Genomic DNA, 20,337 nt, shown 5'->3' on the forward strand with positions numbered 1-20,337 from the left:
AGAGAAAGATGGAGATGAGTCTATAGATAAAGATGAAAAGATGTAAGCTTGGAGAAGGGAAAAAAAAGACAAAATAATAGATTTTTGCAAATATAACTCAGATATGAAATGTCATACATATTGTATAATAATTAGAAGGGATAAAAGCTAAAATTAAAAACAAATCATATTATAAATCAATAAAATAATTATTACAATGAATCCCAAATTCCTATTAAACTCATTTCCGGTGTTACGAGATAATATAACCTAAATGTGCATTTTTAAAGTCACTTTGTAATTGGAATTAAGTATTTTTCAGAATAATTACTCAATTTGACGTATTTATAAGATGATGTAATTATACAGTTTTTATGTAATTGTTGTTAATTGAGGAGTCTCAATAAGACTCTCAAATTCTCATGGCCACCCATAAGAATTTAGTATAATTATATTGTATAATTGCTAATTACTATAAATTTTAAATAGTATTTATTACAAAATAATATTTTTATGTGTAATTACTAACTAATTTAATAACCATAACAATAAGAATTGATAAGTAAATTTTACATTCAAACACATTGTATTTTAAAATATGTTAAGCATCTCCAAGTTATACCTTCAAACCACATTTTTTATTTATTTTAAAGACAAAAAAAACTAAAAAATTCCCACTCCAACAGATTACTGACTCTATCTTCCCTATGAAAATATACACCGTTCTCCTTCATTATTGAAGGCAATACTATTATTTTAAAAGAAAAAAATTCTCTACCAAAAATACCCTTAATAATTCCATTTAATTACATTTATATCCTTTTATATGTTTTAATTATTTATTTTTATAATTATATTCATGTTTTATATTTTATTTTAAGATTTATATTATACTAATAAATTAAATAAATAAAAAATATATAACACGAATAAATAAAAAAAATTAAAAACCAATAACTTGTCAAATTTAAAATACGAAATGAAATTTAACATAATTAAACAATAACAACAATTTTTTTTATATATAAAAAAACAATTACAACAAAATAGTTCTACTATCAACATAAACATAAACTAGGATCATCACTTAATAATCTATTTTATCTTTTTTAATTTAGATGTAATGTTAATTTTTTTTAAAAATGTAATGTTTAATTTTTATAATGTAGCAATTAAAGTTAATTCCATTAATAATTTTTTAGTGTTAAAATTATTATTACTTAATTATATATGTTAATGTATAAAATTAATATTTATTAATTAATTAAATTATTTATTGATGATTAAAAATAATAAAAAGAAGATTTTGTTTTTTTGAAGTAAAATTTAAAATAGTAAATGAAGATGAAATAGTAATTTAGAGTGAAAAGTTGAAAAAATGTAAATAAAATTGATTTTAAATGAAGTTAAGATTGGAGACTAGCTAAATACCCATTTTCAGTTGAAATTCGGAGTTCCATGGCGTCGGCGGTGGTTGAGAAAAGGCGTAAAGTGGTCTGCGTGACCGGGGCCGGTGGCTTCGTCGCTTCCTCGCTCGTCAACCTTCTCCTTTCGAACGACTATATTGTCCACGGAACTGTTCGACAACCCAGTACGTACTTTCTTAACTTCTCACTTTTTTCTTCTATACCTGGAGCTGGAGTTATGGAGCTCAGCTCAAGGTCTGATTTTGAGCCAACCCCTTTTCCATTTGGTTAATCGATCCAAATAGGTTAATTGTAAATCGCTTTGTAATGCTGTGTAGACGATGCTAAGTACGCTCACTTAAGTAGTCTGAATAAGGCATCGGAGAATCTCAAGCTATTTAAAGCTGATTTGTTGGATTACGGTTCTCTGGTCTCTGCAATTCATGGCTGCAGCGGAGTGTTCCATGTTGCTAGTCCAGTTCCCCCATCGTCAGTCCCAAACCCAGAGGCAACAATTTAACAACCCCATCTTTGAAATTTTCTCTTCCAGGTAGCTATCTCAGTTGTGTCTGCAGCCTCTTCATTTTCTCATATTTTACCTTCTGTTGTGCAGATTGAACTGATTGAGCCTGCGGTGAGTGGCACGCTTAATGTGCTCAAAGCTTGTCGTGAAGCCAAAGTTGAACGAGTGATTTACGTGTCTTCAATTGCTGCTGTGGCCATGAATCCCAACTGGCCCAAAGATCAGGTCATGGATGAAACATCCTGGTCTGATAAGGATTACTGCAGAACAACTCAGGTAGTCTATCCAACAAATCATTCTGTCTTAATTGCACTATTATTTTGTAAACTGACTGCCTATTCTTGTTTCGCCAGAACTGGTATTGTCTATCTAAAACACTAGCTGAAAGTGAGGCTTTTGAGTTTTCAAGGAAAACTGGGCTTCACGTGGTGTCTGTCTGTCCCACCATTGTTTTGGGACCGATTCTACAGTCCAACGTGAATGCAAGCACCTTGATTCTCCTTAAACTTTTGAAAGGTTTGTAACGGTATCTAGCTAGTATAAAGGATAACGAACCAAAATAACTGCATTACCTAATTTTCTGTTGTAGGCTGGTTTGGACAACTGTTAGTTAGTTGTTACTAACCGTTTCCATCTAATCTGTTTGAGTTTCTTACTGCTCTAAATTTGCTTTGTAAGAATTTTGTATAAAAAAATACGAGTTCTCAAGTGTGATCACTCACATTCAGTAACGCACTTTAATTCAGTACTTTCAAATCTTTGTTTTCTTGCTCTCTAGTTTTCATACACAACTGCTCTCTCAGCTAGTCCATACATCAGCTGATAAGATACAAGTATAAAAGCCATCAAAATAGAGGATATTTCATACTTACTGTGCTGTATTTGACAAAGTGAGCATATGTATGTATGCAGAAGGGTATGAGTCAATTGAAAACAGACTGCGGTCTATAGTAGATGTGCGTGATGTAGCTGAAGCAATTCTTATGGCGTACGAGAAGCCCGAGGCTGAAGGAAGATATATATGTACTTCTCACATAATTAAAGCAAAGGATTTGGTGGATAAGCTGAAGAGTTTATATCCTAACTACAATTATCCGAAGAAGTAAGTTCTCATTTTACGTGCTATTTCTCACCAAACTTAAGGGAAGGGATCTCGAAATTAGATTAGATTAGATTAGATGACAAAGGGCTTTGAATTTTTTAAGGCCGTTGTCTTCGTAAGATGAACTACTGATATAGAGTGTCCGTGTGAGTTGCAGCTTTACTGAAGTCGAGAATGAAAAGAAAGTGAGCTCCGAAAAGCTGCAGAAGTTTGGTTGGAAATTCCGGCCACTAAACGAAACTCTAACTGATTCTATTGAAAGCTACCGGGCAGCTGGACTATTGGATTGAAAAAGAATTAGAAGACTTATCACGGTTTCCATGAAAGCATATGTTATGCTTGTGATTACAGACTCAAGAGTGTTCTTGTTTGTTAATTTCAACTTTGAATAAAGTTTTTGAGGGGTAATGTTTGGCTTGTGAACCATTGTTTTATAAGCACTCTGGACCTTCTTTTTTTGTTATTTCTCTATTTGTTTGTGTAATAAGTAAAAGCTATCACTGAAAGAAACTTGGTTTCTTACTATCGCCAAGGCTATTGATTCGATTGTTTAGCAGTAGCAGCAGTGTCACTTGTAAGATGGGAGTTAATTCTCTATTTACTGAATTGAGCAGCTCTAAGATACTGTTTCACTCAAGAGCTTCTTTACTGCTTAATCTGCAGGAAAATATATAAATATGGAAAATGAAACTAGTTTTCTTTATGTTAACATACTAAATGCAATTGGTTGTTTCGTTAATGGTTTCAAAATCAAATAAGTCATTTAGAATATATATATATACCTCTAGCTTGGTCAATATCTTTGGTTAAAAGAAGACTACTTTTCATTGTTGTTTGGTGGGAGGAAGAAATAGATGATTGCATTGTTTATTATTGTTGGGATTTTGTGTTTGTGTTTATGATTTTTCATGGGTATTAGCAGACTATTGATTTTGCCTTTTAGTTTTTCAATATCTTGATTTGGGGTTGGAGCGATTTGCTCTGTTGTAACTACTCTGTTCTAGTATGAACATAAAATTATATTTTATCAAGACAATTTGAAGTGGTATGATACTCTCTTCCTTTTCCTTGGTAGAAGTTCTTCTTAGCTAAAGGTTTATATATATATATATATATATATATATATATAGATTGATGTTGTTGGGCACTGAGTGAACACTTAAAATCTATACAGAGTTGAGAATTTCTTTAGGTATTGAAGTGATATTGTTCTGTACTATATTATATATAGTGTGTGATTGATAGTGAAGATTGTTGAGAGAATTGAGGGTGTGATTCTTTCTTTTACAGTGGACTGACTAGGGAAATTGTAACCTTTTTGTCAGTTTACTATTTATTCTTTGTTTTGTTTTGTTCTTAATTAGTGTTGGTTTTGGTTTTCTTGTTGGGTGTTACTGACTAAAAAAAGCTTCTCAGGTGATCAGAAGGTCTCTGTGGTGCTTGCCATGGCTGGTTTTTCTTATTGCTTTTCCTGAGGTATGCACAGATTATAATTAGTATTGGATTAAGACTTCGAAGTGAGTGTTTAAACAATTGATTGAACCAGCTGTAACTGGAGACACTGGCATGTTTGAAGGCTGGAGTTAAGAGATTGTGATTTTATCATCTGTGGCTGCTGCCATATACATTATTATGCTGTATTAGTGTGTCCACATGTAAATAAACAAGTGACCTAAACGAGCCACAACCGCACAAATACTGTCCAAAATAAATAGTGAACCAAAAGAGATACTAATGTTCCAGGAGTTCAAGATTGGTAAGGGAGATATTAGTGTGTCCCATATAAAAAGTGTGTGAGCACATTCAACAATATATAAGAGCGTTACTTACTCTACTCATTACCAATTTGTTTTGAGAAAAATATTAAAATAAAATCGGTGTGTTTCTCATACCAAACAAATGACTTTTTATTATATAAATTTTTCTGTGTATATTTTTATGTTTTACACTATTTTATATAAACTTTTACAAAAATGTTCTTGCTGAATATTTTGTACTTAGATTTTATATGCAATTTTTCATATTTTGCCCGTATATATATAGGGTGTGTCTGTCATACAACACCCCAAAATGTTGTATCGGTACAACACACTCCCAAAAATACCACTTGGGGGTATTTTAATCTTAATTTTGTTATGACAGTGCTTATTATAATTATAGTGACTTTCCTGTAAATTTTCAAGAAGTTTAGAATATTTCACAGTGCCGAAAACAGAGTTCAAAACAATTATTTTTACACGCGTATAAAAAAAACAAGTGCGTGTGCAATAAGCTGTTTGAACTCTGTTTTCGGCATTGTAAATTATTCCAAATTTTTTGAAAATTTGGAGGAATGTCACTATAACTACAACAAATACCGTCATAAAAAAAATAGGATAAAAATACCCCAAGTGACATTTTTGGGAGCGTGCTATACTGATACAGAATAAGGGGCTGTTGTATTACAACCGTCCTCTATATATACACATATTTACTACCATGTCTTTAGTAATACACGTATGTTATATGAGCAATAATAAAATCATGATGAGTCTACCAATGGTCCCAATCCAGTGTCATTGTAAGAATTTGTAGCACAATTGGGATGGAATATCCAACACTTTGGAGAGGTAATATTTTAACCTCACAACAGTTAGTGAGGACTGATAAATTGATCTCTGAATGACACTATCTAGAGAACCACAATACAATGTTCCTCCTTTTACCATCATACATATACAATACAATGTGGTGGTGGGGCTAAGTGGTCCCACAAATGACAATGTCATAGTAGAGCATAAAATGAATAATAGCAATAGCAGACTTCATTGCTCGATCAATACACTAAGGCTTGGTAAAAAAAAAAGCACTTTGAAGATGTAATATTTCAACGTCACAACCACTACTGGGAATCAATCGATCCTAGAAAGACTATCAAGAGAAGAGAACCATACTAGTCATCTTCCCTTACTATAGTGGTGGCAATTTGGGTCACGATACGATAACACGACACGACCCGACACGAAAATAAATGGTTTTGAGTGACACATTTAATAATCGTATTCGTGTTTGAGTTTTTGATATGTTTAATAATCGTGTCGTGTTCGTGTTTACCTTAATCGTGGCGTTTCATAACCGTGTCAACACGATAACATGAATAATTATCACAAGTTATATGATTTTTTTCATACAGTTATAATTAATTGTGCCGATTTCATGTTGTGTCATGACACATTAATCGTGTCATAATTGTGTTATTGTGTCATGTCGTATTTTTAACACGTTTAATAATCGTGTTATATTCGTATTTACCTCAATTATATCATGTCGACATGAATCTGACACATTTACCCGAATTGCTAGCCCTCTGTTACCATCATACATAAACAATACACTTCATTAGTAGGGCTAAGGTTGTCCCATAAAATTAAGACAATGTTGTAGAAGAGTAAGTAGTAGTAGTAGTAGTAGTAGTAGTAGTAGTAGTAGTAGACTTCATTGCATGTATGGCCCAATAATACACATATACACCCTAGTCACTAATTTTTGAAGAAGAGTGTCGATGGAGGAGGGGTACACCAAGTTTATGATGGGAATGGGTGCATGTGATAAAAATAGATAAATAATGCATGCACTCACTCCTGCCTATCTACCCGATTAATGAAAGGAAATGTTGAATGATTCATTCAGTTCAGCTTCATCATCCATTCCATTGTGTGTGGGCTCCTTTTCTTGACTCTACTCCCATTCCATCGACAGCTCCATCACCTTTATCCATCTTAATCTTTTTCTCTTTTTTCTTTTTTCTTTTTTTAATCACATTTAATCTACATTCATAACATTATTAAGATAGCCCTCTTTGTCTTCTAGTCATTTGTGTATAATATATATATATATATATATATGTGATATAAGACCATTAGAGGTACTAATTTCAAATTTAGAAGAATAAGTGATTATTAAATGTTAAATTTAATACAAATATTACATTTAAGCTATAAAATTGAGTTATAAATATATCAAATAAATATAAAAGAAAAAAAAATTGATTATTCGACTTTACCAAGCTTTTATTTATTTATTTATTTTTGAAAAGTAACAAGCTTTAATTTAAAAGTATAACATTTATAGGAACCACTACAACGTTTTTTTTTTTTTTTTGTAATACTGGTGCATCTTTTTTCTATTTTCGGCACTTGGATAGATATAATCTTAATTTTTTTTATATGACGGTGTACATTGTAGGTATTTAGAATATCCTGCAAATTTTCAAGAAATTATGAATAGTTTACGAAGCTGAAAATAGAGTTTAAACTGTCAAATTTTACATGCGTACACAAAAAAAACAGGCACGCGTGCTACATACAGTTTAGACCCTGTTTTTGGTACCATAATTTATTCGAATTTTTTTGAAAATTTGTAAGATGTTCTAGATAACTATAATGTACACTGTCTTATAAATTTTTTTGGGATTATATCTATCCAGGTGCCGAAAATAGAAAAATGATGCACCGGTGTTGCAAAAAAAAAAAAAAGTTGTAGTGGCTCCCTAACATTTACTATTGTTGTATCAAATTTGATATATTAAAATTTATTATTGTTACAAAGATTTGATTTGATATTACCTTAGAGATGTTGTAATTATTCGGTTTATTTACCCTCTTTTGTATTCAAAGTTAATATAATATACCAACATGCAATCTTCTTTTTTATTTTTTTAATTAACAATAATGATAAAATATTGTGTGTGTGGCCAAAATTGAGACCATTTGTAGAGTAACAACAAATCACAAAACACTACTTTTATAATTAAACCTTAATATTAATAGTCTAATGTCATTCTCGTTAGACAATAATTTTATTTTAGATAACACAATAATTTTATGCAAAATACTAATTAAGTATGAGTCCATGTCATTTTCCCATTTCATCATACATAACTCTCACATAATTTGCTTTAAATAATAATTTAGATTTCTGATTATTTTTAAAAAAAAAAACAAGTGTGAACAAGAATACCCTACAGCTATTGGCTAAAATAAAAAGTATTATACTTATTAGAAAATGGTCAATTCATGTTTATTTATGAATTGGATATTATATTTCTCCCAAAGTATTTATTTTTGAGAAAAAGAGCAGTGTTGAGTGTCATCAGACCAAATACCGACAATATATTTAACTTTGTACTATCAATATATATTTTAAAGCTTTTTATTACGATTCTTTTATAAATTAATATATCAAGATATGCCTCAAAATAAAGTTAAATATGTATGCTATTAATTATAAAATATGGAGAGATTTATAATTTTTTTAAAATATTTTTTTAGGGGAATGGAGATATGTAATTTGTTTCCCCAAAATTTAAATTTTCCTTGTCCGAAAAAAAAAGTGTACTTATACTAATTACTAAATCATAAAAGGAATGTCATAAGACGTTGCATGACATGAGTATATGTGAAACTACCCTCCTCATAAGTACCAAAATTCACATTTCCCAATAAAGCAGTGGGCTTGATATCTTTGTATTGGGCCTGTCGAATGACGAATAGGGCCCATAAGCCTATCTTATGGGAAATAAATCATAATTTATGTGTAAACTAATTCCATTACGGGAACATAATTGTAATCAGCTTTCATTAATGAGTTTAATTTCTCCTTAACTACCTATAAATAGAGTTAGGGTATCATTTGTAAAATGGATCCCAACTTGAGTGCATGCAAAAACGCTGCCTAAGTTTTTAGAAAATTTGAGCTTTATAAGTTCTTCATCCTCACTATAATTGACTCATGAATTGGGGATATTTAATAGTCTAAAGCACGTAACGTCCGGTGTTTGATATCTATATTTTTAGCTTTATCCGTTTACTTGCATTTGACGAAAAAACTAATCAACAATATATTTTTTAGAGTTATTTGCGACAAAACCCCTATTTTTTTACAAAAGTTGCGACAAAGTCCCTAATCAAAAAATTTGGTGGCAAAACCACATTCTGTTAATGGTTTGCTGCAAGTTATCCCTTTTATGTGTTAAATGTCATGTAAGCAAGTTAAGTGCCAACTAAGATACACGTGACAACACTTTATAGAGCCACATGTCAAAAAATAATTAATTATTTTTTTAAATAATAAATTTAATTAACAAACAAATAGAAAAAATAAATTTAAAACTTTTTTCAAATTTAAGTTTTGTTTATGTATTATTATTATTATTTTAAAACATTAAAATAATACACAAAAATAATTAAAACACTAAAACAAAACTTAAAATAGAAAAAATAAATTTAAAAAAAACCTTTTTCAATTTTATTTTTGGTTTAATAAAAAACTTTATTCCCTTTAAAATTTAAATATATTTGAAAAAAGTTATGATTTTTTTTTATTTTAAGTTGTTTTAGTGTTTTAATTATTTTTCTAATATTTTAAAATAATAATACATAATTAAAATTAAACAAAAATTAAAATTGAAAACTATCTTTTATTAATTAAATTTATTATTTAAAAAAATAATAATTAATTATTTTTTGACATATAGCCCTACAAAATCTTACCACGTGTATTTTAGTTGGCACTTAACTTGCTTACATGATATTTAACACCTAAAAATGGTAACTTGTAACAAACCATTAACGGAAAGGGTTTTGCCACCAATTTTTTTGATTGAGAGGTTTGTCACAACTTTTGTAAAAGAATAGCGGGTTTTGCCGCAAATAACCCTATTTTTTATGTTTACATTTGTACTATTTTGCTATATGTAAGGTATATGTAGTATATTTGAAATAATTATTTAGTAAATACTTTAGGCAAATTCTCAGTGCATTCCTCTAAAAGGGGCACACCAGTGCACTTCTGGTGTTTTTTTCTCGGGAAGTATTTTCGGCGAATTTATTTTTTATGACCGTGTACATCGTAGTTATTTAGGGCATCTTGCAAATTTTCAGAAAATTTCGAATAATTTACGGTGCCGAAAATAAGGTTAAAAACTATGTTACCTTCCACGTGCATAAAAAAAATTAGTCACGCGTAAAACAACATGTTATGAACATAATTTTCGACATCGTAAATTATTCGGAATTTTATAAAATTTTGCAATTCATTTTAAATAAAATTTACAAAAACATAAAGAATAGTTATTTTTAATCTTAACTTGTAAGAAAAACAAAGATAGAGAGAGAGAGAGTGAACAAAGTCTAGTTTTGGAGTGTACCTAATAATAATAATGAAAATAAAATAAAAGGAAAGAAAACCCTACAAAGGTAGGAACGTGCAAAGCATAATAAACTCATCCGTGTTTGGACCGTGTACCATTACCATTCACATTAAACTCTTCCAATCCAATTTTCTTCTTCTTCTTCTACCTTTCTAACCCTAACCCTAACCCTACCCCACTTCATTTTTCATTTTCTAACATATGTATAATCAAACTAAAAATTAGGGTTTAAGAAAAGAAAAAAAAAAAAAAGAGATAGCTTTATTGTATGCTGCTGCTTATAGAGGGTGGTGGTGGGGGTGGCCATTGGGTCCCACGTGGCACCCTTCCAAGCTGTCCTCTTTGCTCTTTGGCTTTCTCTGACTCAAGTTTTTATTTTTATTTTTATTTTTATTTATTATTTTTTTTTTAAAAAGGAAGAAATATGATAATAATTGGTTTGGTAATAAGATGAAGAGTAGTATAGTAAGGGTTTTTTTTTGCTTCTTTGGATTTGGGGTTTTGAATTTCATATATCATATCATATGTGTGTATATGTAGAGAGAGAAAGAGAGAGATGCGAGAGAAAGGTATGAAATTGAAGTTACTGTTACTCCCGCGACGCCATTGCAACCTCCATCTTCTTCTCCTCCTCCTCAATTGCTACTACTACTACTACTAGTACATACATATACCCACTGTTACAGACCTCATAAAGGCCCTTCCTTTTTCTTTCTCTTTTTTTGATTCTTATTTAGGCTTATTGGATTGATTGATCACTCTGTTTCGCCATCTCTGTTTCTTTCTCTTTCTACCCGATTCGAGACCTTTTTCTCTGTTCCCTCCTCCCCCCCAAGAATCTCATCCGAATTCAATTGATTCCCAGTATATCTCTGCTAGTTCTAGGGTTTTTCTAGGGTTTTCCTTCTACTATGCTGCTTAATCTTTATTGGGTCTTATTTACTTTCCCTGACCGATAGTCTCTTCGATCCGATTGCCCTTTACCGACTGGTATCCAACTTGCCCTTTTGCTTGAAAAAGGGGAAAAAAATTGTCTTTCATGGCGTATCACCATGTTCCAGTTCCGAGTTCGGGATCGAGTTCCAGTTCTGGGTATCAGTTTCTCAATTCCCCTTTTGGGGATACTACTTACACCAAGGTTTTCGTGGGTGGTCTCGCTTGGGAGACACAGAGCGAGACTATGAGACGATACTTCGAGGAGTTTGGGGATATTCTGGAGGCCGTTGTCATCACTGATAAGAACACTGGACGATCCAAAGGCTACGGTTTTGTGAGTATCTATTGTTTTCGTTTATACGTTATAGAATGTAAACATGTTCATCTGGTTTTGGGAAGATCTTTTTGTGATAGGAATCAATCATTGCTATTTCCATAGAATGACTTGGTGTTTGGTCTGTCTTTACATGGAGGGTTTAGGTGACTTTCCGGGACCCGGAGGCTGCTAGAAGAGCTTGTGCTGATCCAGCTCCAATCATCGACGGCAGGCGCGCAAACTGCAATCTTGCTTCCCTTGGCCGGCCTAGGCCACCTATCCCCTATGGTAATGCCTCTTGTTTTAGATTATTAGCATACTTTATTGATTGTATTTTCTTTGCATTGTTTTAAGTTGGAAGTTTTGAAACCTTTTGCCTTCAATTCACTTCTTTAGTTTGTTTTCTTACAGGACGTCCAAGACCTGCGGCTCAATACATAGGAAACATGCAAACTGCTCGTGGGGGTTATGTTGGAAGTTTTGGGTACCAACAACAACCACTCTCTTACAACTACCAAGGGCTAATGTATCCACCTTATGGGTGAGTTAAATATGTACATTGTTTGTATATATAAATCTAAATACTTCTATCCTAAGTTAATTCGGTTCAATTTCATTGTTTGAAAATGTATTACTTAAATTCTCCCCTCCATGTTATTTATTTTTTAAATAAAAAACAATATCAATGTAATTTCCCTCTTAGCTCGCTGTTGTTGACATTTATGTATACCCTTTGGAAATGAACAAATACTTTAAGTGGGACAATTATGGCGATTGCAGCCTTTCACTGCAGAAAAGTATTGTGCCTTTGATCTTCGTGGCTAGTTGTTGAGCTCTTTTCTGAAAGTTTTACATGGTTCTGGCGACCAGCATGTTGTTTGACATAGTATGACTTTGTGCATATACCATTGCCTCCGTATTAGGCCAATATGTATAGGGAGTGGCAGATACTTGATAGATTAGCACTTGTTAGTTGATGTTATTTGTTCACTTTTTTTGTTGAATGTTTGGTAGTTTAGGCTCTTAGATAACTGAAAACTTTGAGATGGATCTAAGCCAAACTATCTGATGGTCGGAGACTGGTTAGCTCATTTGCGTTCACCTCCTTTGCAAATACTTTCTCATTCTTTCTTTCTTTTGTGTGGCATATACCAAATACAACATGCATGCCCCGCTCTAAATAAATAATGAGTCAATCCCTTTCGAGGCAGGGTTGGTTTCGTCCAAACTATAGTGATGTGATATGGTGTGATTGGTAATTGCAGGAATTCAAAAAGTTTTAGTTGCGGAGGATATGTGCCCCAGATCAATGTTTATTGAGCAGGCAAGATTATAATTGGTGTTGTTTGATAAGGACCATGAGTTGAGTTGTTAGTGTCACTCTTTTTCTGATTGATCTCATACTTGGGATGAATTACTCGTAGAATAGGAGCCATTTAGCCTTATTAGGAAGTTTTGTCGTAGTAATGAGTCATGATGCATGCTTATGTTCATTTTTGTGGAACTTCATCTGTGGAAGTTATAGTTCATTTTGCTCAATGATATATATTTGTCTAAAATCATGACTGAAGCTATTCTTTTCAGGAAATGTGATGGCTGTTTAACTTGTGCAGGTATGCAACATATGGACCAGAGTATGTGTATCCACAGGTCAATAGCGCTCTAAAATCCGTATTTGCATCATTAATTTTCTTAGTATGCTTGATCCTGTTATTCTGATTTTTTTTTCTTTTTTCTATATCCATGTAGGGTGGTTACAATCCGTATGCCGGTCAGCAATATCTTCAGATATATGGAGTACCTGCGGCAGTTAATACAGCTGTCTATCCATATGGACAAGTAGGTCAATCTGTTCCTAGTGGTCAGGGTTATACCAACATGCATGGATATACAATGCAGAGTCATCAACTAGTGCAGTTTAGTGGACCCGGAGTGAATGCTTTAACAACTTCACCTATGCCTACAATGCAAGCACCCTATCCTTCAGGTACATTTCTGTGCTAAATAAAATCTAGTTTTGATCTTTAGAAAGTTTAAAGGCTAGTACTATCAGAATAAAACTAAGAAGGCTTAGCTTTTCTAGTTTTTGTTTTTATTTATGGGAACATTGATCATTCTTAAGCTTCTAATGTGCATCAGAAAAACGAAATATGAATTTGGGGTAGTGTTTCTTCAAGATTGATACTACTGCTATGTAGATAGACCTGATTGGAGATTTCTGGTGTTTTTTTTAAGGTATGGCAGCACCTGTTATGGCCCAACCACAGTTTATAGTTCCTGCTCCATCTCAGTATGTGCAAGGTGGCAGTTCTGACCAAACAACCGGGTGAGGGGTTGATTGAGGTTAGTTTCATATATCTTGCAGTTAGTAGAATTTGCAAATTTTCATGCAAGCTTTTTCAGCCATTTTAAGATTGTTGTCTGTTCTCACTTTTCAGGTATCTCCTTAGATTGCAGCAGGACTAAGAGCAGGGGAACTGCTACTTGAGTGGCAGGCTTCGATCTAGCCTTGCAAATTGTTTGTTTTGCATTCTAGAGGTATAATTGATTGTGGCATTGTGACATATACTATTGGTGAGCAATATGAGACATGACTCTAATACTCCTAAGAACTCACTACATTTACATCTGTACCGGTTTCTTTCTTATGTCACTTTTTTGTGGTTTTTGCAGGTCATACATAGTCATGCTCACCAGAGAAGTCAGATGTCTGTGTCGTCGCTCCAGATGGGTGGAGAAGGATTGTGGAGGATGGCGGGGCTGTTCTTCCTCTAGGGCCTTTCCGTTTAGCATATCTAAACCCTTGTAAACTTCCATTGCTCAATCAGAGCTGTCATGGATTGGTGGGTGCCGGATACGGATTCTGGCCACCCAGTAGGAATAAGAACTATGTAAAAAAAAAAGTCTACACGTTAGAATCAACATATGATTCTTTTATAGCTTAGTCTTCCCAGCATTTTGGGTGTATAGAGTAGAGTCTCTGGTGTTATCTGTCTTCGTGGGTCCATTGTCCATTGTTGTTTAAATGTGATATGTCTTAATGTGCATATCAGTCCTAGGATTTTTTTTCCTTTTTAAATATCAAAAACTGAACTCCTATAATCTGGATGATTCTAGGGGGCTGGCTTCGAAACCAAAGCAGAAGCTTCAGGTATTTATTTAAAAAAAATTATTTTGTGTGCCTATTGATACTGTCTCTCCTTATTGATCTTTCTTATTTGAAAAAAACCTTGCCCTGGACTTGGGGGAGGTATAAGCTAGTTTTACAGAAGAAAACAAATACCAGATTGATTGCATTGGTCGGTGAAGTTCCATATTTGTTATTTCCAAAAGAGACTCAAGTATATAAGATTGAAGAAGATATTTCACTAATGTTAATGGTCTGTGCTTGTAAAATCGAAAAGTAGCTCAAATAGGCAAGCATGAGGCGGTTTGTTTTCACAAGGTTTGAAGTTGCCATAGTTTTCGGTCTTTATATGGGGAAATTTTGATGATGAATGCATCCTAATATCCATTAGTAATAAAATATTGTAATTTTAATAATAATTAGGAATGTATGGTTTTTAAAAAAAAAAAAAAAAAAAAGATTACACATTAAAGTCCCTCTCATTCAGAGCTCTCTCTCCTCTCTTTCTCCCGCGACCATTAAAAAAAAAACCATGAAGGTATATATATATATTTACTTAAGACACTAATTCATGGATTTAAAATATTTGTGTATATTTTTTTTTTCTTTCGGATATGGAATTATGAAAATTATAGATTTTCGAGCAAAATTGATGTTTAACGATTATCTTATGAAAATTTGAATTTTTAGATAAAAATACGATGTCAATTCAATGCTTGATGTTAGTTTCATGAAAACTTGTTTTTTATGGCAAAAAAAACATGTCAAATCGATGCTTAACGATAGTCTAACGATGACCCTACGAAAACTTAATCTTTTAGACAAAAAATAATACAAAATATATGCTTAACGATGGTTAGCAATGTATTCGTAAAATCTTGATTTTTAAGGCAAAATACGATTCTAAATCAATGCTTAAAGATAATTAACGATAGTCTAGCAATGGTTTACGATAAGATTTTTGGTGAGGTATAACTTTTCACTCGAATGTCGAGTTGAGGTGATTCTTTTTTTAAATTTTGATATATTTTTTTCGAGTGTACATTCAAAATGAGTAGAACCTTAAATTTGAAGTGTGTAGAACAACATTTAAGTATCAATCTTCATTATGACCTCAAATGGATAAATATCAAAATTTGTTGTTCCACACCCCAAATTTAAGATTTTACACTCATAAAGTGTAGTTCTCCAAAAAAAAAAAAATTGCCAAAGTTGAAAAAAAAATAATCATCTCAAACTAACATCCTACTGAAAAATTATGTCTCACTAAATTTTTTATCAAACTTCATCACAAACTATTGCCATACTATCGTTAAGCGTCAATTTGAAATTGTATTTTGTTTTTACCTAAAAAAAACAAAATTTCATGAAATTATCACTAGACCATCATAAAACATCAATTAGCATCATTTTTTGCCCAAAAAATCAAGTTCATGAGACCATCAATAAGGATCACTTTTGCTTGTAAATTTTCAGAGTTCAAAAATAAAAATAATAAAAAAACACAAATAAAACCCAAAAAAAATTATACGTAAGTGTTCCAAACCCATAAATTAGAGTCTTAAATATATATTTTCTTTTATTTAAGTTTTGTATGAGATTTTCAATCATTAAAACATAAAAATGTTGCTTCGATGATGGTGTCAACGTTTTCATGGATTTTCTTAAAAAAAAAAAGCATACATTCCAAACTTTGATTAAAATTGACATATTTTATAATTAAGGGATATTAGGATGCATGAATCCCCAAATTTGCCTTTAAATATTGTAAGGTTAGATACATAATTTAAGTCAAGATCCTTTTCGTTCCTGGATACCTACATATAGATAGCAATTGTAATAGTTTTCTGTCCCCAAATATTGCAGGGTTAGGTACATGCATAATTAAAGTCTGTGACTTCAGGCAATGTACATTCATAGAATAAGCTTTGATGTTATGTTTAACCCACAAAAAGTGATGGTTAGGATTACAACATCATTGGACAAAAAACAACTCATTAAAACTTGCGATTGAGTTGTATATCTGGTTTGGTTGGATGGTGGTTATAATGTCAATTGTCAGATAAACCTAAATGATTTGACTGCCTGCAAAACAAAGTTCATTGATGGATTAATGGCTTATTTCATCATGATTGAGTAAAAACTTCTTCTAGTCTCACCTGCTGTATCTGTGAGCCATAGTTGTCCAAATCTGCTTCCTCAAACTGCACCCAAATTTTGCAGCCATATATGAGACCCTTGGATACCATCCAAAGAAATTTGGTTTCAGACATCAAAATCTTGAGCATTTATAAATACCTGTCCAGTGATGGTGTATAGCCTGTTGATCCAACCATTGGATGCCATTCCAAGCGCTGAGAACAAGTATCTGCGAGTCTCCCCTGGTCTTTGCAGGGTGTACTCGATGTAGTAGAAACCTGACATGATTCAGTTCAAATTATACCACACAGTACATACCTGAGTTTGCTAAAACCAGGACTAGAATGCTGGATTAAATAAAGTCTTACCATTGGAAGATTTACTATTGATAAGTTTGGCTTCCACACCTGGTGGTCTTTGCCAGCTCCTGTCCAATCCACTCACCTGTTCGTAAAGATTACGAATTGAGTTTAAGAAAGGAAAATAAATAATAATAATAATAATAAAAATGTAACTACTTGGCAGAATTTGAGGATGCCCACCAGAGTCTCAGCAAACTCATCAACTTTGCCGAATGATTCTATCTTGGTGAAATCCGGACCAAGCCCCGTAATCACAACGCTCACTGGTAGTGGTGAAAAACCAAACCAAACCAAACCAAACCCCATTGAGGCATTTTATCAAACACATAGAGATCAATCAGTTGATGAAGGAAGAAAACTACAATTCGTACCGTTGGAGCTAGTGTTCCCTTCTGGGTAGAAAGCAGTGACGGATTTGAACCCATCAGGCTCACCTGCAGCCAATGACCACCCTACAAAAAACAAATAATTGAAATTATACACAACACAAGCTGAACTGAAAAAGCAGCCATTTTCAGCTCACCTTTTGGTACAGATATCTTGAACTTGTTTACATCATCAGTGTAGATACGAAAACCCTCTGCCACATCTGTAAGAATAACCCAATACCCACTTTAGAATAAGAACTAAAAATGGTAACTTTAAAGAAGGGAAGGCAATGATACCGGTCTCTGCAAATGCATTGGACAAAATTGGATTACACGAAAACCCAGCAAAACTCATGGTCATGCCAACCAAAATTTGCCTCCTATTTTGGAAACTGCCAAGAAGGAAAAAAAAAAAAACAGTTGAGTTAATAATAATTAGAGATAGAAAGAAAGAAGCCCATTTCTCACAAATGCTAAAATTGAAGGCTACCATTGTTGTGGCTCGTCGTTCTTGCAACATTGCACAGCCCATTGTTGTCCCCCAATTCTGGGAGTCCCTTAAGAAAGTAGAGAAAAAGAGATGATGGGAAATTGTAAAGATTGGATTTTGATTTGAGAATGAAAAAGATGAGATGGCCAACCTTTGTTATTGTTCGATACAAATGTGAAGTGGCTCAGGGGACGTTGCAGAGACCAAGGACACCAAAGCCCAATACTCGCCATGGATTTTTAGATATCTTATTTTCTGTTTATTTTTAAATTTTTTTTCTTTTTAAATATGTATTTATATATTACTTTTATATGGCTGAAAATTGATATACTATTATGTGTTTCAAGTATCATCTTGAAATATACTTGAAACAAATAAAAAGAAAAGAACTTTATGAAATTATCTTACTTAAATTTCAACTTGGGGTCCTGGATTTGAGTCTGGTATAGGGAAAAAGATTGAACATTTGTGCCAAATGTGGTATGATATTTTTACAATTCAATTCAGTCTAATTTAATTTTAACTAATGATTTAATTCAATTTAATCTTGTTTCTCATGTGAAACAAGCCCGATAAAAAATAATATTACTGTATATGTATGTACTACTATACTATCCTGGATTTTAATCTTATGTTATTTGAAGATTACAAGAATGAATCAGAGAAAGTAGGTTTGACTGGACCAGTACAAGTGAATATACTGAACTTTGGTCAGTAGAGTGACAATAATGAACTTTTGTATAGTTACATCACATATCACAGTTATAATTGGCAGTGTCAATCAATTTTTATTTTTTTTATTTTAAAAAAAAAACTGTATATATTACATCATTTAATTCCTTTTGAAACATCTTCACCAAAATGTTTAGTTTTTGGAGTAAGATAATTAATGTTTTACTTCCATATTCTAATGTAATTTTTGATTATACACCTTGCCACAATTGAAAATAGTGACTTTCTTTTATAGGGCATCTCTAACTTATAACACTATATATAGTATTACACTAATATTAAAACTAAATAATCTTAGCATTATATTTTTTTTTTCATTCCAATCACAACACTAAAAAATATATTTTTTATTATTATATTATTTTTTAATAAAATAATATATATAAAATATAAATATATTTATTTTTTTAAAAAGAGATATGATATACATATATATTAAAATAAGAACAAAATTATTATGTGAATAGTGCATAACATATATGCTGTGACACTATTCACATACAACTTAATGGTATAATATATGCAGTTGGAGTTGGGTTGGATACCATTTAAAGAATTTTTAGAATATATATGCTGATTTGAGGTTGGGTTGGAGTTAGCCTTATAGTTTAAGTCAATTGTGTTGGAAAATTAATCACTAATTTATGCAACAACATAGCTTATTTCATTTAATAATAAATCTTTTTTTTCTTTCGAAATGAATCATTCTCCTCTTAAATAGTTGTCTTTTTTATGTCTTTAAACTTGACAAATTTCTATTTACTTAAACCCACTCTCTCATATATTTATTTAATTTAATATTACATTTTCATACAAAATAATAATTTATCAAATTTAAAATGAAAGAATAAGTATTTTTTATTATTATAATTATTATTAAGGTCTCTTAACAAAATGACTTATTTTTTAAAATTATTTTGCAATCTAGTCTAGTTTTAATAATTATTGGTAAAATGTTCTCTCATAATTTAGACAGCTAGTCAAAATTTTAAACAGGTGGTCGAAAAATTCAAACAGCTGATTGAAAATTTTAGACAGATGTTATTTTATAAAAAATTATTAAAAGTAGGCCAGATGTAAAATCACTTAAAAAAAAAAGAGGCTATTTTCACTAATTTCTCTTAATGAATATTGGATAATTACACTAGGTTAAAATAATTTTCTTTTTGAATTGAATTTGTTGTTTGTTCCATCCAAAAGAAAGAAAAAAAAGAATTCATGCTATATTAAAATGGTAAATTATAATGATAAATCCTAATAAGGTTGATTCAAACCTCCACTCCATTGCATTTTTATTCATGATATCATGAAAAGTGAAGGTCTAAAAAGTATTTTCCTACCTTGATAATAAATTAAAATCAACTCAAATATTTATATATATATATATATATATTATATGACTGGCATCCATTCTCTTTCACTTTCTTATCCTTTTTGTTCTCAAAATGAGTAGAATTTCTTTTGTTATTCTGATTTGAAATTTGAAGGGGTATGTACAATGAATGTAGATTTCTAAGAAGAAGAGTCTTGAAAGAAAATCTTAAGACAATAATAATTTGTCCATTTACTTTGTCTTTTTCTTTCTTTCTTTCTTAATAATACTAACAATAAGATTCTGGGGGTAATTATGTCCATAAATAAAAGTAAAAATTGTGGTCCAAATTAAAA

At 31.7% G+C, this 20,337-nt stretch overlaps 3 protein-coding genes across 3 annotated transcripts; 2 read left to right on the forward strand and 1 right to left on the reverse strand.

The window, feature by feature from the left end:
- Positions 1-1,371: 1,371 nt before the first annotated feature.
- Positions 1,372-3,647, forward strand: LOC133803215 (cinnamoyl-CoA reductase 1-like). The gene is made up of 6 exons (XM_062241189.1): positions 1,372-1,570; positions 1,724-1,893; positions 1,999-2,184; positions 2,262-2,424; positions 2,821-3,010; positions 3,168-3,647. The coding sequence occupies exons 1-6, from the start codon at positions 1,438-1,440 to the stop codon at positions 3,298-3,300; spliced, it is 975 nt and encodes a 324-aa protein (XP_062097173.1). The 5' UTR covers positions 1,372-1,437; the 3' UTR covers positions 3,301-3,647.
- A 7,006-nt stretch (positions 3,648-10,653) lies between these two features.
- On the forward strand, positions 10,654-14,636 carry LOC133807052 (uncharacterized). The gene is made up of 8 exons (XM_062245190.1): positions 10,654-11,469; positions 11,616-11,739; positions 11,863-11,992; positions 13,065-13,101; positions 13,201-13,438; positions 13,687-13,794; positions 13,890-14,025; positions 14,125-14,636. Exons 1-6 carry the CDS (start codon positions 11,239-11,241, stop codon positions 13,779-13,781), a joined length of 855 nt encoding a protein of 284 aa, XP_062101174.1. The 5' UTR covers positions 10,654-11,238; the 3' UTR covers positions 13,782-13,794; positions 13,890-14,025; positions 14,125-14,636.
- Positions 14,637-16,459: 1,823 nt separating this feature from the next.
- LOC133804299 (psbP domain-containing protein 3, chloroplastic-like) lies at positions 16,460-18,242 on the reverse strand. The gene is made up of 10 exons (XM_062242461.1): positions 18,089-18,242; positions 17,938-18,004; positions 17,745-17,839; positions 17,603-17,668; positions 17,451-17,531; positions 17,260-17,342; positions 17,086-17,161; positions 16,877-16,995; positions 16,738-16,782; positions 16,460-16,663 (listed from the first exon to the last, which is right to left on the reverse strand). The coding sequence occupies exons 1-10, from the start codon at positions 18,168-18,170 to the stop codon at positions 16,637-16,639; spliced, it is 741 nt and encodes a 246-aa protein (XP_062098445.1). The 5' UTR covers positions 18,171-18,242; the 3' UTR covers positions 16,460-16,636.
- Positions 18,243-20,337: the final 2,095 nt, after the last annotated feature.

Source organism: Humulus lupulus, chromosome X, assembly GCF_963169125.1.
Source record: "Humulus lupulus chromosome X, drHumLupu1.1, whole genome shotgun sequence".
In the NCBI taxonomy this organism is placed as follows: Eukaryota; Viridiplantae; Streptophyta; class Magnoliopsida; order Rosales; family Cannabaceae; genus Humulus; species Humulus lupulus.